The 18,626-nt window shown below is 39.2% G+C and overlaps 1 protein-coding gene across 7 annotated transcripts in view; it reads left to right on the top strand.

The window, feature by feature from the left end:
- Positions 1-18,626, top strand: part of CBR4 (carbonyl reductase 4) — a 154,613-nt gene that overhangs the window by 14,936 nt on the left and 121,051 nt on the right. For 3 of the 7 annotated variants that reach the window (XM_078001445.1, XM_078001447.1, XM_078001446.1), the window contains exons 5-6: positions 5,092-5,169; positions 6,028-8,759. The exons of 2 other annotated variants lie outside the window; for them this stretch is intronic. In XM_078001445.1, the coding sequence (XP_077857571.1) occupies positions 5,092-5,169; positions 6,028-6,206 (257 nt within the window). In that variant the 3' untranslated portion in view covers positions 6,207-8,759. 7 annotated transcript variants of the gene reach the window in all.

Genomic DNA, 18,626 nt, shown 5'->3' with positions numbered 1-18,626 from the left:
GCAGTAGCATTATTTGTTGGACAGTGGCACCTACTGGTAGTTTGTAATTTTTATAGCCTAGTGTGAAAGGCATTGTAAATGTATACCTAGCAAAAAGGGGAGTAGAGCAAAATTTCCAGAGTTTTACAAATGAAGTGAAAGGATGATATGGGGGAGAGTCCTTTGGGGCCAAGCAGAGAGAGAGCATAGACTAGAAAGTAATACAAGCAGAAAGAAGGGAGCCAGCCTGTGTCTGTGTGGTAGAGGTTATCTTTCCATCTCTCTGGGATTGTCCCTGAAAGTGTCTCATTACTTAGGTCTCCTTGCCTGTCTAAGGCTTGGAGACCTTCCAGTATCTCATGCCTTATTCTAGATCTGCTTTTTTCCCGAGGTGAAAAAACATGTTCAAATGGTCACTCACAACTTTTGTGGCCTTACTTTTTGTCTCCAAAAGGACAAACATATCAGAACTAGCATCCACCCTGAAGGGCCAATCAGTTCCTTTCAACACAGCATGGATGAAAACCCAGGTTAGCATTAGTGCTTCTTGAATTGGAAGTAGTCTAACCTGTATGTACCTACCAATGTGAGAACTGAGGGCCCTTCTAGGGGAACTTACTTTCCTAAATTTCAAGTAAAGTTGTCATGAAGAGTACTTAATGAGGCATACTTTTAATCTTTGAATCGTAGGGTTGCAGGGGCTAACAGAAACCTCAGGCCAGGCTGCATGGTGGCTTACGCCTGTAATCCCAGTACTTTGGGAGGCCAAGGCAGGCTGATCACTTAAGGCCAGGAGTTTGAGACCAGCGCAACCAACCTTGTGAAACCCTGCCTCTACTAAAAATACAAAATTAGCCTGGTGTGGTGACGAATGCATGGAATCCTAACTACTCAGGAGGCTGAGGCATGAACTTGGGAGGTGGAGGTTTCAGTGAGCCGAGATCATGCCATTGCACTCTAGCCTGTGTGACAGGAGCCAAACTCCGTCTCAAAAAAAAAAACAAAACAAAACAAACAAAAAAACCAAAAACCAGCTGGGCATGGTGATAGGCGCCTGTAGTCCCAGCTACTGGGGTGGCTGAGGCAGGAGAATTGCTTGAACCTGGGAGGCAGAGGTTGCAGTGAGCCGCAGTTGTGCCACTGCACTCCAGCTTGGGTGACAGAGCCAGACTGTCTAAAAAAAAAAAAAAAAAAAAAAAAGCAAAAAAGAAAAAAACAGAAACCTCAGAGATCTGTCATTTTCCATCTATTTCATTCATTTTATGATACAGAAACAGTCATTCAGTTGCAGATAGTACGTGACTGTTGGGAACAGGCCCCCAAATCTGGCCATAAACTGGCCCCAAAACTGACCATAAACAAAATCTCTGCAGCCCCGTGACAAGTTCGTGATGGCCATGACGCCCATGCTGAAGGTTGTGGGTTTACTGGAATGAGGGCAAGGAACATCTGGCCCACCCAGGGTGGAAAACTTCTTAAAGGTGTTCCTGAACCACAAACAATAGCATGAGCGATTTGCACCTTAAGGACATGCTCCTGCTTCAGATAACTAGCCAGACCCATCCCTTTATTTCGGCCTATCCCTTCATTTCGGCCCATCCCTTTGTTTCCCATAAGGGATACTTTTAGTTAATCTATAATCTATAGGAACAATGCTTATCACTGGCTTGCTGTCAGTAAATATGTGGGTAAATCTCTGTTCGAGGCTCTCAGCTTTGAAGGCTGTAAGAAGCCTGATTTCCCACTCCACACTCTATATTTCTGTATGTGTGTCTTTAATTCTTCTAGTGCTGCTGGGTTGGGGTCTCCATGACTGAGCTGGTCTTGGCACATGATTTTTCTCAGGTTATAGCTTTAATAGTATTAGCAGAGCAGGGAACAGAACCTAGTTTAATGTATCCTAATCCAGTGGTTTTTTAAACCACAAAATACTGCCTTTGAGAAAAAAGGCCAGGCCAGCAGAGTCAGAAGTTGAGCCTGGGATTTGCAAAGTCACAAGGTCTTTCTTGCAAACCATTTCTACTGTAGTTTATCGTGTTTTTCTGTTTTTGTTTTTTAGGTTAAAATGCATCGATTTTTATGCTGAGAGTTTGTGAGAGTTACTGGGAAGTATTCTATGCTAATTTTGCTAGAGTTCGAAAAGAACTTAAAAGGATAATTGTGTCTATCTTTGAGAAGATAACATGAACTTTTACATGTTTTTGACAATTTTTATTCATTCTGCTTTTATTACAAGTATGAGATGAGGTTTGCTTCCTAGGATACTCTCTGAGGCACTTTTGAAAATACTTTTGTCGGCTGGGCACAGTGGCTCACGCCTGTAATCCTAGCACTTTGGGAGGCTGAGGTGGGTGGATCACTTGAGGTCAGGAGTTCAGGACCATCCTGGCCAACCTGGTGAAAACCCCGTCTCTACTAAAAATACAAAAATTAGCCGGGCGTGGTGGCATATGCCTGTAGTCCCAGCTACTGGGGAGGCTGAGGCAGGAGAATTGCTTGAACCCAGGAGGCGGAGGTTGCGGTGAGCCGAGATCGCACCACTGCACTCTAGCCTGGTGACAGAGTGAGACTCTTGTCAAAAAAAAAATAAAATAAAATAGGCCGGGCGCGGTGGCTCAAGCCTGTAATCCCAGCACTTTGGGAGGCCGAGACGGGCGGATCACGAGGTCAGGAGATCGAGACCATCCTGGCTAACACAATGAAACCCCGTCTCCACTAAAAAATACAAAAAAATTAGCTGGGCGTGGTGGCGGCGCCTGTAGTCCCAGCTACTCGGGAGGCTGAGGCAGGAGAATGGCGGGAACCCGGGAGGCGGAGCTTGCAGTGAGCCGAGATCGCGCCACTGCACTCCAGCCTGGGCGACAGAGCGAGACTCCGTCTCAAAAAAAAAAAAAAAAAAAAAAATAAATAAATAAATAAAATAAAATAAAAAGGAAGATACGTGTATCTAAAGACAGAAAACTTTGGATAGCAAGAACCCCCAAGATATTAAGATGATTGGATTGCCTGTTGATTATTGTGACTCTTCACTGTAAATTAAGTTTCATTTACAGTTCATTGGAAATTCTACAGAGGCTAGTATCAATATCTGTGTTAGCTGCTCCTTCTTTTATTCTTGCATTCCTTCTGGCCTTCTCATTCTTCTTAAAGATGAGAGGATATGAAGGAAATATTGCTGACTTTTAAAATAAATGTGGTAAGATTTTATGGCAGAGAAGACTGTATTTCACAATGTAATTTCACAGTGAAACACACATAATACAAAATTAGTTTTGTTATTCCAGGCCTTCATTACAGACTATCTGAAGGTAGTACTGTGTGTATTTTTTCAACAACTTTTTATCTGAATACAGAAGTAATATATATATCTGTTGTAGACAGTTTGCAAAAAGCAGAAAAATATAAAGAAAATAAAAATCATTACCTGTAATTCTAGTATCTAATGATAATCACTGTTAATATTTTGGTATAATACTTTTTTTAGTCATTAGTATAAGTTTTTTGTTGTGTTTTTAATAGTGGTATAACAGTTCATTTGTAACCTACATTTTATACACAAATGTTATTTTTAGATTTAAATATCCTATAGCATAATTTTAATTTTTTATTTTTATCTTATTTTATTCATTTATTTGTATAAATACAAATGAATGCAGGTGCAGATGCAGTTTTGTTACATGCATAGATTTCATAGTGGGAAGTCAGGGCTTTTAGGGTGTCTATCACCTGAATAACACACATTGTACCCATTAGGTAATTTCTTATTCACCTCCGTCCCACCCTCTCACCCTTCTGAATCTCCATTGTCATCACATCCATGTATACACATTCTTTAGCTCCCAGTTACAAATGAGAACATATAGCATTATTTGTAATACCTGCATTATTTTATTGTATGGATGTATCATAACTTATTTAACCAGTTTCTTATTGAAAGACATTTAGCTTGTTTCAGTTTTTCCCTAATGAAAGTGTCATTCATAAGCTTCATGATAGACAAATCTATGAATATTTTTCACAAGACTTTTAAGAATATGCATAGATATTTATAACTGCAAACCTAAAGAAAGGAAAGTTAAGTAATTACATAGTATTGCGTAATAAACCAATGGCCTAATGTTAATTCTTAATTCATTGTTTACTTCACATTTATTATGGTACTTTAAAAGGTAATATATTTAGGTTTATAGTTTGAGCTATAAATGATTTAGTTTTAACATAGGGCAATTTGGAAACTATATTTTTGAGATTGCACATTAAATGTTTACTTCACAAGTCATGTTGAGCTTTTAGTCCATCTATTTTTCCTGACCTTAAAAAAATTTTTTTCTAACTATTCTTTTCATGAGGATAAATATTGCTTTCTTTTTAATAACCCAAATGATTGAGTAATATACAGGATACTGATTTTAAGTTAAGCATTTTATTAATAATGTGTATTTGTATGTCCTGTATTAATCTTACAGATTTTCTTCATAAGTCTACAGTTCTCCCTGGTATATATTTGCAATTATTTAGGATTAGTTGGTTATATAATATGTAGTTAGTTCTTTATACTGTTGAACTTAATACATTCTTTAGAACATATTCTCGTCAGGCTTTACTGAATACACCAGTACTATATTAAATTTTGAATTTTCTGTGTTTACTTGTATCAGAATTGGATATGATCATAAGATTTTAAAATACGGATGTGGGAAATGCCGGCCTTTCTAATCATCAGCTACCAAATCAATTCATGTGTCCACTTTTGTGATGCCTTCCTTCCCTTGACACTACTTTCCACTCTCTTCTATCCCTGCCTTAGTGAAAATTAATCTATTCTGTGGTATTTTATGTATACTTCTATCAGGATATTCACCAGACTTCTTACATCATAATCGGGTGTGCAAGTGACCATTTCCTCCACAAATCATAGGTTCCCCAAAGAGTGGAATTTTGTTTCATTCATGTTTGTATCTACCTACTTACATTTTGCTAGGTGGGCCAGATACTTGGGGATCAGATATTTTAGTGTCCAGTAAATATTCATTGAGTTAAATTGTATAAAAATATAGGCTTGGTGTCTTGATTACTAACAAAACTATTTTGTTTTGTTTTGCTTTTTTTGAGATGGAGTTTCGCTCGTCGCCCAGGCCTGGAGTGCAGTGACGCAATCTAGACTCACTCCAACCTCTGCCCGCCTCCCAGGTTCAAGCAGTTCTCCTGCCTCAGACTTCTGAGTAGCTGGGATTACAGGCGCCTGCCACCACACCCAGCTAGTGTTTTGTATTTTTAGTAGAGACGGGGTTTCACCATGTTGGGCAGGCTGGTCTCGAACTCCTCCCCTCAGGTGATCCGCCCGCCTTGGCCTCCCAAAGTGCTGGGATAACAGGCGTGAGTCACCGCACCCAGCCAACAAAACTATTTTATAAACAAGGATTACTAATAATCTCAAATTATAGGGTGGGTATGGTGGCTCATGCCTGTAATTCCAGCACTTTGGGAGGCTGAGGTGGGCTGATCCCTTGAGTCCAGGAGTTTGAGACCAGCCTGGGCCACATGACGAAACCCCATCTCTACAAAAAGTACAAAAACTAGCCGAGTGTGGTGGTGCACGCCTATAGTCCCAGTTACTTGGGAGGCTGAGGCAAGAGGATCACTTGTGGGAGGGGGGAGGGATTGCATTGGGAGTTACACCTGATGTAAATGACGAGTTGATGGGTGCTGACGAGTTGATGGCTGCAGCACACCAACATGGCACAAGTATACATATGTAACAAACCTGCACATTACGCACATGTACCCTAGAACTCAAAGTATAATAATAAAAAAAAAAAAAAAAAAAAAGGATCACTTGTGCCCCAGAGGTCCAGGCTACAATGAGTCATCTTTGCACCACCGTGTTCTAGCCTGGGTGACAGCAAGACCCTGTCTCAAAAAAAAAAAATTTTTTTTAAAAATAATTTCAAATTAAAATTTTCAGAAACAAATTCATTATGTTTTTTTGAAATTCAGCAGATGTCTTAGTGTGTACCCTTTTCAACTAAACAAACATTTCTCTTTTAGGATTCGTACACACAGATATGACAAAAGACTTGAAAGAAGAACATTTAAAGAAAAAAATTCCTCTTGGAAGATTTGGAGAAACTATTGAGGTGGCACATGCGGTTGTGTTTCTTTTAGAATCACCATATGTTACAGGGCATGTTCTGGTAGTGGATGGGGGATTACAACTCATTTTGTAATTTATAGATTATTCAGTTATAGGGGTGGTTAGCATCAGGGGCACACTTTGGCTACAGATTAGACAATTATGCCTACATGGGTAACATTTGCTAATCAAACTTGCTGATGCTACAAATGTTAATTTCTGTCTTTATAAAAATATGTCTGAAAAGAACAATGTGTGACAAGTTTTTTTTTTTTTTGGTCTAAGTTACAGCAGTGTTGTTTTGTTTAAAAAGCCTTCATGAGATACAATTCACATACCATATAAATTACACATTTAAAATATACAAGTCAGTGGTTTTAACATATTTAAATATATGTGCAACCATCCCCCCAGACAAATTGTATTTTCTAAAGGGTATGTATCACTTAACTTCGGTTACCTTATAGACTGTAGCAATCTTAGTATATAGACATTTTGCAAGTCATGTAGACAAGTATTGATTTATATATTTTGCCTCAAAAGTAGAAAAATTATATTGTCTAATTATGATGAATTATTTTCTTGTATCAAGCTAAATTTTCTAAAAGTTAAGCTTATGGGCTATTGCCAAAATAAGAGTATTTAGAGGACACTGATTGTCAATACTTTAGCAGGCCCACTAACGATAAATATATTCCTTTTATCTGTGCTTGGGTGATCAGTTTTTATACAAGTTGCAAAACATAGTGTTCATTAAAGACATTAATTTAGAATTGATTTCTTTGAGTGGTATTTCTGTTGATTGAGCAGCTAGACAAAATAATCTGCAAATTTAAATGTGGCGCATTTGACCCATTCTTGAGAAATTCTCATAAGTGATGAGGATTAGCCCTTATCTTAAGGTTTTAATACCTGGTACAGTAGTGAGCTGCATAGATCTCATGAACTTGGGACGTGTTTTTTATTCATGAAGAACTTAGAATAGTGCACTATTAATATTTAAAAACAGAAATATAACATTTAAAAAATTAAGAGTATTTTGCATTAGTGATTATGATTCTTATCCCAAAATTCTAGAAAGTAATAAATTCTTTATGAATAACCATAAGTAATAAATAAATTTGCAATAACAATAAATTCAGTGTCTTTACAAGAAGCAGTTAAAGCACTGGGTCTTAAGTGAGAATATTTGCCTGGGAGTAGAGATAAAGACACAAACCGAATGTAAAATACCAGGTAATGATTATTTTGCACTGAACTCTTTTATGGGGAATAGTATGATATTTTCAGTGTCACTCCATTCATGTTGATTTGGAGTTGGCAATTATTTTGTGTAATTGTGTAAATATTTAATTTTATATTGAAAGTGCAAGATTATGAATAGGATATACTAATAAATGCAAAGTAATAACAAAAGTCAAAGCAGTGTTCTAAATCAAGATTCTGGGTTCCTTAATTATTTTAATTATTTTAAATTTATCTTTGAAATAGTTTTCTAAGATTAATCTACTCAGGATATGAGAAAGTCAATTAAGTGTGAGTATCATTAAACAAATTATCTATTAAATGCAGGACATGGTAACATACAGAATTTATCGGGCATTGCCAAGTCTGGGCACATATAGGAAATGCAGCACTCAGGATGGTTTCAAATGTAGTAGCTGATGCTTGTAAGGTAGGAGAGCTTATTCAGACATAGTAGATAGTTTCTCTAATGCTGTCTCACCTGCTGGCCTTTGTCTACCTGTACTTCCCCATTATGGCAGTCCATTCAGTCTTGAGTTTCTTCTCTGGACACCTTATGCTCTGAAATAACGAGCAAGGCTGATTCAATTGGTGATTTGGGTAGAAAGCAGTATCTTTTGCTGACATGAAGATGTAGATTATAGATAGGTTTAGCCTTTAAGTGTATGTTTTTATACTTTAAAATAAGAAATAAAACCTTTTAAGCTATTCCACCTCCTCCCCCAGCCTATCTCAAACTGGTGGAATATACGGAGAGATCTTGAAAGAGGTAAAATAAACCTTCACTGCTCCACTTCAGGTGAATCCATCTACTCGCACTGACCTAGTAGAATTTTTAATTTAATACTTACATTCTATTTCTGAAATCAGTTGTGAACTGTTGCCTTATTTTCAGAGGTTTGAGAAAACCTCAGTGAATTCATTTTTTAAAATTTGCTATTCTGAGAAGCATTGAATGAATTCTTAACAAGAAGACTCATCTGTAGCTGTTTGCAGACTCTTATAAGCCCATAAGGGTTCTGTGCTTAGCATTAACAAAATAAGGTTTATAGGTAAAGCCAATGTATTAATTTTTTTTTTGCATGGAGGGCTTTAAAATTTGTGCCCTTTTTCATATTTTATTCATATTCAATTTATGGTTTGTAACTGCTTTTTAGGGAGATAATTATATGTTATAAATTAGTTTTGGGGGAATAGTTGTGCAAAGAGGATAATTTAATTTACATGCTTCTGTTATTCAGAATAAAGAGAAGACTACGCTGCATATTCAAGAGTTGTGCCTTACATTGGTGAAATATTTTTTTCTAAGATTTTCAAAAGGAATGTGTAAATTGAGAAATGATACCACTGTCCTAACTTGATAAACATACTATTCTTAAATAAAGTATTTAATGATTTTAAACTTTCTAATGTTAATTTTATCTTTGTCTGCAACTATAAGAGTTTAAAAATTTGTCTTTCAATGACATTGTAAAACTTTTGAGGGAAGAGACCATACTGTTTTCCTTCATTTAACTAATTAAGCAATTCAACAGATATTAAGTGCTTACTAAATATTTTGTATTTGTTTTGATACCCACACCTTGCCTACTTATCTCTGAATATATTGGATATATGCAGTAAAATATTCATTAGTCATTACATTGTGCCATGGTTGGGGAAATCATTGAGACAAATCTGTTCTGACTCTCAGTTCATATCTTGGAATATTTCTTGGTCACATTCCTCTGGCTTTTTATGCGACTTTAATGCTTCCTTTCACTTTATAACTGAATTTGCAAAGTGAATCAACTATTTTCTCTTAGACAGTATGCTTTCAGTTTGAGTAATTGTTAATACCAGCAATTTAATTAGAAACCTTTGGCCTAATAATCCAAATGGAGATGGTATCAGTATTACCTGGAGAATATTTTTAAAAATAAATTTTAAACATACGTCAGAAGCCCCCTCCCTGGAAATTTTAATAAGTGATAGGGTGAGGGAAATGTGGAGATACATTTAAGACACTTTTTAATTTATTTAATTAAATTGATTTATTTTGAGATAGGGTTTTGCTGTGTTGCCCCAGCTGGAGTACAGTGGCATGATCACAGCTCACTGCCGTCTCCAGCTCCTGGGCTCCAATGATCTTCCTGCCTTCGCCTCCCAAGTAGCTGAGACAACAGGTATTGAATGCTTACTAAATATTTTAGTAAGTGCTGGATTACAGGCATAAGCCACCATGGCCTGGCCAGGAAAAGTTCTTAAGGATTCGGATTGTTCATTCATTCACAAAATATTTATTTATTCATACTACATATGTAACACTCCTTGTCAGAGGAGGTAGAATGGTGAGAAAAAAATATTTAGTAAAATATTTAGTAAGCCATGGATTTAGGAATCCATTTGGATTATTAGGCCAAAGGTTTCTAATTAAATTGCTGGTATTAACAATTACTCAAACTGAAAGCATACTGCCTAAGAGAAAATAGTTGATTCACTTTGCAAATTCAGTTATAAAGTGAAAGCAAGCATTAAAGCATTTAGTAAACCATGCCTGGCTAATTTTTTAATTTTACTTTTGTAGAGACAAGGTCTCACTGTGTTGCCTAGGCTGGTCTTGAACTCCTGGACTCAAGTGGTCCTCCTGCCTTGGCCTCCGAAAGTGCTGGATTACAGGCATGAGCCACTATGGCCTGGCCAGGAAAAGTTCTTAAGGATTCAGATTGTTTATTCATTCACTAAATATTTATGCATACTACATATGTAACACTCCTTGTCATAGGAGGTAGAATGGTGAGAAAAAAAACAACAAAAAAATGAACTCTTAAGTTTCTGGAGCTCACAGAGTAATACAGTATGGTGGGGTCAAGCAGACTCAATCACATACATGTAAAATTGCAACCAAAATAGGCATTACAAAAATGAGAAGCTCTTGTTGCTGTTAAGTAATTAGGGGAATTTGACCTATTCTAAAAGGTCAGGAATGACTTCTCTGAGGCAAGGATTGTTGAACTAAAGTTAGACTACAGTTGGCTCTCAGTATCTTTGGGGACTGGTTCCAGGATCCTCTGAGGATACCAAAATCTGTGGATGCTCAAGTCCCTTACATAAAATGTAGTATTTGCATATAGCTTATGCACATCCTCCCGTATACTTTACATCATCTCTAGATTACTTGCAATATCTAATGCAATGAAAATAGCTGTTATATTGTTTTTTATTTGCATTATTTTTGTTTTTATTGTTTTTTTTCCCCCAAAAAATATTGTTTTTGGATATTTTCGTTTTTTCCTTTCCAACTTTTATTTTAGATTTAAGGGGTACATGTGTAGGTTTGTTATATGGGTAAATTACATGTCACAGGGGTTTGGTGTACAGATAGTTTTGTCACCCAGGTCATCAGCATAATACCTGATAGGTAGTTTTTCAATCTTCTCCCTCCTCCCACCCTCCACTTTCAGGTAGGCCCCAGTGTGTATTGTTCCCTTTTTTGTGTCCGTGTATACTCAGTGTTTAGCTCCAACTTACTCTAAATGAATTAATGCAGGAACAGAAAACCAAATGCCACGTTTTCACGTGTGGTATTAGGATACTTAGGATAATGGCCTCCAGCTCCATGTTGCTGCAAACGTCATGATCTCATGGTCTAATTTTTTTTTGTAGCTGTGTGGTATTCCATGGTGCATATGTGCCACATTTTCTTTATCCAGTCCACTATTGATGGGGATCTAGGTTGGTTCCATGTCTTTGCTGTTGTGAACAGTGCTGCAAAGAGGGCATGAGTGTTCATGGTAGAATGATTTATATTCCTTTGGGAATATATGCAGTAATGGGATTGCTGAGTCAAATGGCAGTTCCATTTTAAGTTCTTTGAGAAATCTCCAGACTGTTTTCCACAGTGGCTGAACTAATTTATATTCCACCAGCAGTGTATAGATGTTCTCTTTTTTCCACAACCACCAGCATCTGTTGTTTTTTGGCTTTTTAAATAATAGCCAATCTGAGTGGTGTGAGATGGTATCTCATGGTGATTTTGATTTGTATTTCCCTAATGTTTAGTGATATTGAGCATTTTTTCATATGCTTGTTGGCTGCACTTATGTCTTCTTTTGAGAAATGTGTGTTCATGTCCTTGACCATTTTTTAATGTTGTTTTTTGCTTGTTGATTTGAGTTCCTGATAGATCCTGCTTGTTAGACCTTTGTTGGATGCATAGTTTGCAAATATATTCTCCCATTTTGTAGATTGTTTGCTCTGTTGATAGTTTCTTTTGCTATGCAGAAACTCTTTAATTATGTTCCACTTGTCAGTTTTTGTTTTTATTGCATTTGCTTTTAGAATCGTCATCAAGTTTTTACCTGGGCCCATGTCCAGGATGGTATTTCTTAGGTTTTCTTCTAGGGTTTTTGTAGCTTTAGGTTTTACATTTAAGTCTTTAATGCATCCTGAGTTGATTTTTGTATATGGTGAAAGGCAGGGGTTCTGTTTCAATTTTCTGCATACGTCTAGCCAGTAATCCCAGCACCATTTATTGAATAGGAAGTCTTTTCCCCATTGCCTTTTTTTTGTTGACTTTGTTGAAGATTTGATAGTTTTAAGTGTGCGGCTTTATTTTTGGGTTCTCTAACCTGTTCCATTGGTCTGTGTGTCTGTTTTTGTGCCAGTACAATGCTGTTTTAGTTACTGTAGCCTTTTAGTATATTTTGAAGTTGAGTGGTGTGATGCCCCCAGCTTTGTTCTTTTTGCTTAGGATTGCTGTTGCTATGACTCTTTGGGCTCTTTTTTGGTTCCAAATGAATTTTAGAATGATTTTTGTAATTATGTTAAAAATGTCATTGGTAGTTTGATAGGAATAGCATTGAATCTGTAAATTGCTTTGGGCAGTATGGCCATTTTAACAGTATTGATTCTTCCTATCCATGAGCATGGAGTTTTTTTTTTTTTCATTTGTTTGTGTTGCTTCTGATTTCTTTCAGCAGTGTGTTATAATTCTCATTGTAGAGTTGTTTTACCTCTCTGGTTAGTTGTTTTGCTAAGTGTTTTATTTTTGTGGCTGTTGTGAATGGAATTGCATTCTTTTTTTGACTCTGAGCTTGGATGTTATTTGTATAGAGAACTACTACTGACTTTTGTACATTGATTTTGTATCCTGAAACTTTCCAGAAGATGTTTTTCAGACCTAGGAGCCTTTGGGCATAGACGATAGGGTTTTCTAGTATAGCATTACATCATCTGTGAAGAGAGATCGTTTTACTTCCCCTCTTCCTATTTGAATGCACTTTATTTCTTTCTCTTGCCTGATTGCTCTGGCTAGGACTTCTAATATTATGTTGAATAGGAGTGGTGAGAGTGGGCATCCTTGTCTTGTTGCGGTTCTCAAAGGGAATGCTTCCAGCTTTTACCTGTTCAGTATGATATTGGTTATGGGTTTATTTAGATGGCTTATTATTTTGAGGTATGTACCTTCAATGCCTAGTTTGTTGAGGGTTTTTAAGATGAAGAGATGTTGAATTTTACCTAAAGCCTTTTCTCTGTCTCTTGTGAAGATTATGTGGTTTTTGTTTTTAGTTCTTTTCATGTGATAATCACATTTATTGATTTGTGTATGTTGAATTAACCTTGCATCCCAGGAATAAAGCCTACTTGATCATGGTGGATTAGCTTCTTTATGTGCTGCTGGATTTGGTTTGCCAGTATTTTGTTGAGGATTTTTGCATCTATGTTCATCAGAGACACTGGCCTAAAGTTTTCTTTTTTTCATTATGTCTTTGCCAGGTTTTGGTATGAGAAGGATGTTGGCCTCATAGAATGTGTAAGGAAGGAGTCCCTTCTTGACTTTTTGGAACAGTTTCAGTAGAATTGGTACCAGATATTTTTACATCTGGTAGAATTCAGCTGTGAATCTTTCTTGTCCAGGGCTTTTTCTAGCTGGTAAGATTTTTATTACTGATTTACTCACTGTTTGTTATTTGTCTGTTCAGGGTGTCAGTTTCATCCTGGTTCAATCTTGGAAGATAGTATGTTTAAGAATTTATCCATTTATTCTAGGTTTTCCAGTTTATGTGCATAGAGGTGTTTGTAATAGTCTCTGAGGATTAAAAAAAATTTCTTTGGGGTTGGTGGTAATGTCCCGTCTGTCATTTCTGATTGTGTTTCTTTGAATCTTTTCCCTTTTTAAAAAAAATTAGTCTAGCTAGCAGTCTATCAATCTTATTTATTCTTTCAAAGAACCAACTTTTGGTTTTGTTAATCTTTTGAGTGGCTTTTCTCATCTATTTCATTCAGTTTATCTCTGATTTTGGTTCTTTTCTTCTGCTAGCTTTGGAGTTGATTTGTTCTTGTTTTTCAAGTTCCCTAGGTGTGATGTTAGGTTGTTAATTTGAGGTCTTTCTAACTTTTTGATGTGGGCATTTAGTACTGTAAACTTTGCTTTTGACATTGCTTTAGCTGTGTCCCAGAGATTTTCATATGTTGCATCTTTGTTTTAATTAGTTTCAAATAATTTCTTGAATTCTGCCTTAATTTCATTGTTTACCCAAAAGTCATTCAGGAGCAAATTGTTTAATGTCCATTTAATTGTACGTTTTGAAAGATCTTGTCGGTATTAATTCCTGTTTTTACTGTGCTGTGGTATGAGAGTGTGGTTGGTATGATTTTGGTTTTTTGAATTTGTTGAGAATTGCTTTATGAACGAGTGTGTAGTCAGTTTTAGAGTATGTTCCTTGTGCAGATGAGAAGAATGTATATTCTGTTGTTTTTGAATGGAGTGTTCTGTAGATGTCAGGTTCATTTGGTCAAGTATCAAGTTTAGATCCTGAATATCTTTGTTAGTATTCTGCCTCAGTGATCTGTCTGGTACTTCCGGTGGGATGTTGAAGTCTCCTACTATTAGTTTGTGATTATCTACATCTCTTTGTAAGTCTCTGTGAACTTGTTTTATGAATCTGGGTGCTCCAGTGTTGAGTGTGTGTATATATATATTTAGGATAGTTAAGTCTTGTTGAATTGAACCTTTTTATCATTATGTGATGCCTTTCTTTTTCTTTTTGATCATTGTTGGTTTAAAGTTGGTTTTATCTAAAATAAGAATAGCAACCCTTGCCCCTTTTTGTTTTCCATTTGCTTGATAGATCTTCCATCCCTTAACTTTGAGCATGTGAGTGTCCTTCCATGTGAGGTGGTCTCTTAAAGACAGCATACAGTCTTGGGTCTTGCTTCTTTATCTAATTTGCCATGCTATGCCTTTTAAGAGGGGCATTTAACCTGTTTACATTCAAGATTAATATTGATATATGTGGGTTTTATCCTGTCATCATGTTTTTAGCTGATTGTTATGTAGACTTGATTGTATTAGTATATGTGTTTTATAGTGTTAATAGTCTGTGTACTTGAGTGCGTTTTGTGGTGGTCAGTAATGGTCTTTAATTTTCAAATTTAGTACTCTCTTATGGACCTCTTGTAAGGCAGACCTGGTAGTAACAAATGCCCTTAGCATTTGCTTGTCTGAAAAGGATTTTATTTTTCCTTCGCTTACGAAGCTTAGTTTGGCTGCATATGAAATTCTTGGTTGGAATTTCTTTTCTTTAAGGATGCTGAATATAAGCCCCAAATCTCTTCCGGCTTGTGGTGTTTCTGCTGAAAGGTTTGTTGTTAGCCTGATGGAGTTTCCTTTGTGTGTGACCTGCCCCTCTCTTTCAGGGATGCTAATGAGTCACAGATTTGGCATCTTTACATAATTCCATATTTCTTGGAGGTTTTGTTCATTTTTAAAAATTCTTTTTATTATCTGACTGAGTTAATTTGAAAAACTGTTCTTTGAGGTCTGAGATTCTTTCCTCAGCTTGATCTGTTCTGCTATTAATACTTCTGATTGTTATGAAATTCTTATAGGGAGGTTTTCAGCTCCATCAGCTCAGTTTGGTTATTTTTTTTATTTTATTTTTTTTGAGACTGAGTCTCATTCACTCTGTTGCCTAGGAGTGCAGTGGCGTGATCTTGGCTCACTGCTACCTCTGCCTCTTGGGTTCAAGCAATTCTTCTGCCTCAACCTCCCAAGTATCTGGGATTATAGGCATGCACCACTAAGCCTGGCTAATTTTTGTATTTTTAGTACACACCGGGTTTTACCATGTTGGCCAGGCTGGTCTTGAACTCCTGACCTCAAGCAGTCCACCCACCTCGGCCTCCCAAAGTGCTGGGATTACAGGTGTGAGCCACCACAACTGGCCTAGTTCTTTCTTAAAAGAGCTATTTTCATATTTTTATCTTTTGAATTGTTCTACTGGATTCCTTAGATTCCTTGGAATGGGTTTCAGCTGTCTCCTAAATCTTGATAATCTTAATTTGCCATCTAGATTCTGAATTATGTGTCTGTCATTTCAGCTGTTGCCTTCTGGTTAAGAATCAATGCTGGGGAGCTAGTGTGGTCATTTGTAAATAAGGAGACTCTGGCTTTTAGAGTTGCCAGAGTTATTGCACTGGCTGTTTCTCATCTGTGTGGGTGCTAATGTTCCTTTAACTGTGGTGTAACTTGACTATAGTCAGTTGCCTTCATTTCTGGATGTTTTCAGAGGTCCAGGTCTGTGCAGGGTCTTTATTTGTGGTTGAATTCTTTTTTCTTTTTCTCTTCCTTTTTTTTTTTTGAGACAGAGTCTTGCTCTGTTGCTTAGGCTGGAGTGCGGTGGCATGATCTCAGCTCACCACAACCTCTGCCTCCCAGGTTCAAGTGATTCTTCTGCCTCAGCCTCCTGAATAGCTGGGATTACAGACATGTGCCACCACACCTGGCTAATTTTTGCATTTTTGGTAGAGACAGGGTTTCACCATGGTGGCCAGGCTGGTCTTGAATTCCTGACCTCGAGTGATCTGCCCACCTCTATCTCCCAAAGTGCTGGGATTACAGCCGTGAGCCACCACAGCTGACCTATTTGTGGCTGAATTGTTGTCTGTGTTTTCATAGGCGGGTAGATTAGCAAAGTATTTTTGGTGTTGAAGTTAGGGCTGTGATGTGTTTAAGCATACTGGCCAGTAGGTAGGTTCTTGCTCAGCCCTGCGTCTCCTTTTTTTGCGTCTCCTTCCATTTGCAGTCATGTGCCTTCTCAGTGCTCCAAGTGAACCCCCTCTCAAGTGGGAGAGGAGGGTGTGGGCTCCTCTCCCACTTGGGTGCTGCAGACCTCAGCTTGTCATTCCCAGGCTTGGCACTGCAGCCCTGGGGCAAGCCAGACTTTTTGTTCTCTCTCCGTCTTGAGGGCAGCAGAGTGGGGGGACCTTGGCAGTGTCAGTGGTAGGGAGCTTTTCATTGTCTCTTTCGGTTGCACCACAGGGATATACATAGCCGTTGTCAATCAGAATAATCATCCCAGTGTGTTGCGGGCCCAAGCTAGGGGGTCCCTGCCTGATGATGAGCAGGGGAATTGGGGGCTCACAGGGAAGGCAGACTGGCCTCTTCATAGGGCGGCTGCTGCATGCTGGAGGTGGGAGTAAGGCACTCAGGATCTTTGTTTCTTCCCCAGCCTGAGGGTAGGTGGCAAGGGCAGTACCACTGCAGTGGCAGTGGCAGAGGGGCTGTCAGTTGCCTGTGGGAGCTCTGTCCCTGGGAAATGCAGAGCCACTGCGAATGGGAATATTCAGCTGGGGGTGGGGCAGCTGCTTTGGGGGCCAAAGCCAGAGGCCCTACCAGGTGAAGAGTAGGTGGTGGGGGCTCACAGGGAAGAGAGACTGGGTCCTCTCCCTGTGGTGGCTGTGATGTGCTAGAGGTACCAGTGAAGCAACCAGGCTCTTTTTTCCTTCTTCAGCCCAAGGGCAGCTAGGGCAGTACCGCTGAAGCTGCAATGGCAGAGGAGTGTCTCTGGTATGTCCTCACCAGGCAAACACAGAGCTGCCACTGACTGATCAGGCAGGGGCTGGGTGGCTGTGCTGGGGGCCCAGTCCAGGAGGCCCTGTGTAGTGAGGAGTAACATGGACAGGGACCTGTGTGGAAAACAGTCTGGTTGCTTTTCTATAAGGGAGCTGTGCTGTGCTGGGGGCCTGTGATAGTCCTTAAGCTCTTCCTTCCATTCTTAGCCGGAGGGCAGTAGGGGCAGGGGCTGCAGTAGTGGCAAAAAATGGTAGACCTGCCTCCTTCCACTGGGAGTTCCATCCTAGGGAAGTGCAGAGCTGCTACCAGCTGAGAGCTCAGTGGGTGTGGGGTGGCTGTGCTTGGGGTGTGGGGGGCAGGGAGAGGGGCTTGTTGGGGGCAAGTCGGAAGGCCCTGCCCAAGGAGGAGTAACAGGAGGAGGAACCTGAGTGGAAAATAGTCTGGCCAATTTTTCCGCAAGGCAACTATGGTGTGCTGGAGGCTCAAGATGGTCCTTAACCTCTTTGCTCCTTTCTGATTCTGATAGCAGTTGGGGTAGGGGCTGTGCAGCAGCAAAAGTGGCAGGCCTGCCTTTTACTTCTGGGAGCTCTGTTTCAGGGAATTGCAGAGCTGCTACCAGCTTGAGAGCTCAGGCAGGGGTCGGGTGGCTGCACTGGGATCCCAGGCCAGTGGGCTTTGCCTAGGGAGGTGTAGTTGGGGCAATGCTTGCAGTTCGTCTGCTTCTCAGTACTGTGGATGCAGCCTCTCTCCTGGGGATATGTGTGGGAACCTGGCCTCCTTTGTTGGCAGAGCTACAGCTGCTGGTGCAGGAGTGCTCAGGGTTCCCAGACCCTTGGCACTCCATTTGTGCCTGAGTGGCACATTCCACACGCTTTCTGTGTCAGCCTGGAGGCCGCAGGGGAAGGGGGTCAGGGGAGGTCTCCAGAGCCTGAAATTGCAAAGGTTTCTACACAGATGATATATTTCTTGCCCAGATTTCCCCTCTGCCCTTAAGAAGGTACTTTGTAATATTCTCCCCACCCTTGAGAATGTACTTTGTAAGATCCACCCCCGCCCACAAAAAAATTACTTCTAACTCCACCGCCTGTCCCAAACCTGTAAGAACTAATGATAATCCCACCACCCTTTGCTGATTCCTTTTTCAGACTCAGCCCGCCTGCACTCAGGTGAAATAAACAGCCTTGTTGCTCACACAAAGCCTGTTTGGTGGACCCTCTTTGCATGGATGCGTGTGACAAAATGGATTTAGGAGCCAAGTGAAATATAAAAGTAGAAGCAGTAGCAGGAAGAGCCCCGTAGGCACTCCCAGTCCTCAGCTCGAGCCCAGGGAAGCTATTCCTGGCCTTATCTCACAGAGGTCCTTGGGGAAGGGAAGGCAGCCAACAGAACTGGGGAGGGCTGCAGGGTGAAGGAAGCTCCTAGCTGAACTTT

Source organism: Macaca mulatta, chromosome 5, assembly GCF_049350105.2.
Source record: "Macaca mulatta isolate MMU2019108-1 chromosome 5, T2T-MMU8v2.0, whole genome shotgun sequence".
NCBI lineage: Eukaryota > Metazoa > Chordata > Mammalia > Primates > Cercopithecidae > Macaca > Macaca mulatta.
Note: the sequence above shows the minus strand (reverse complement) of the source record. Positions and strands in the feature narration are given on the sequence as shown.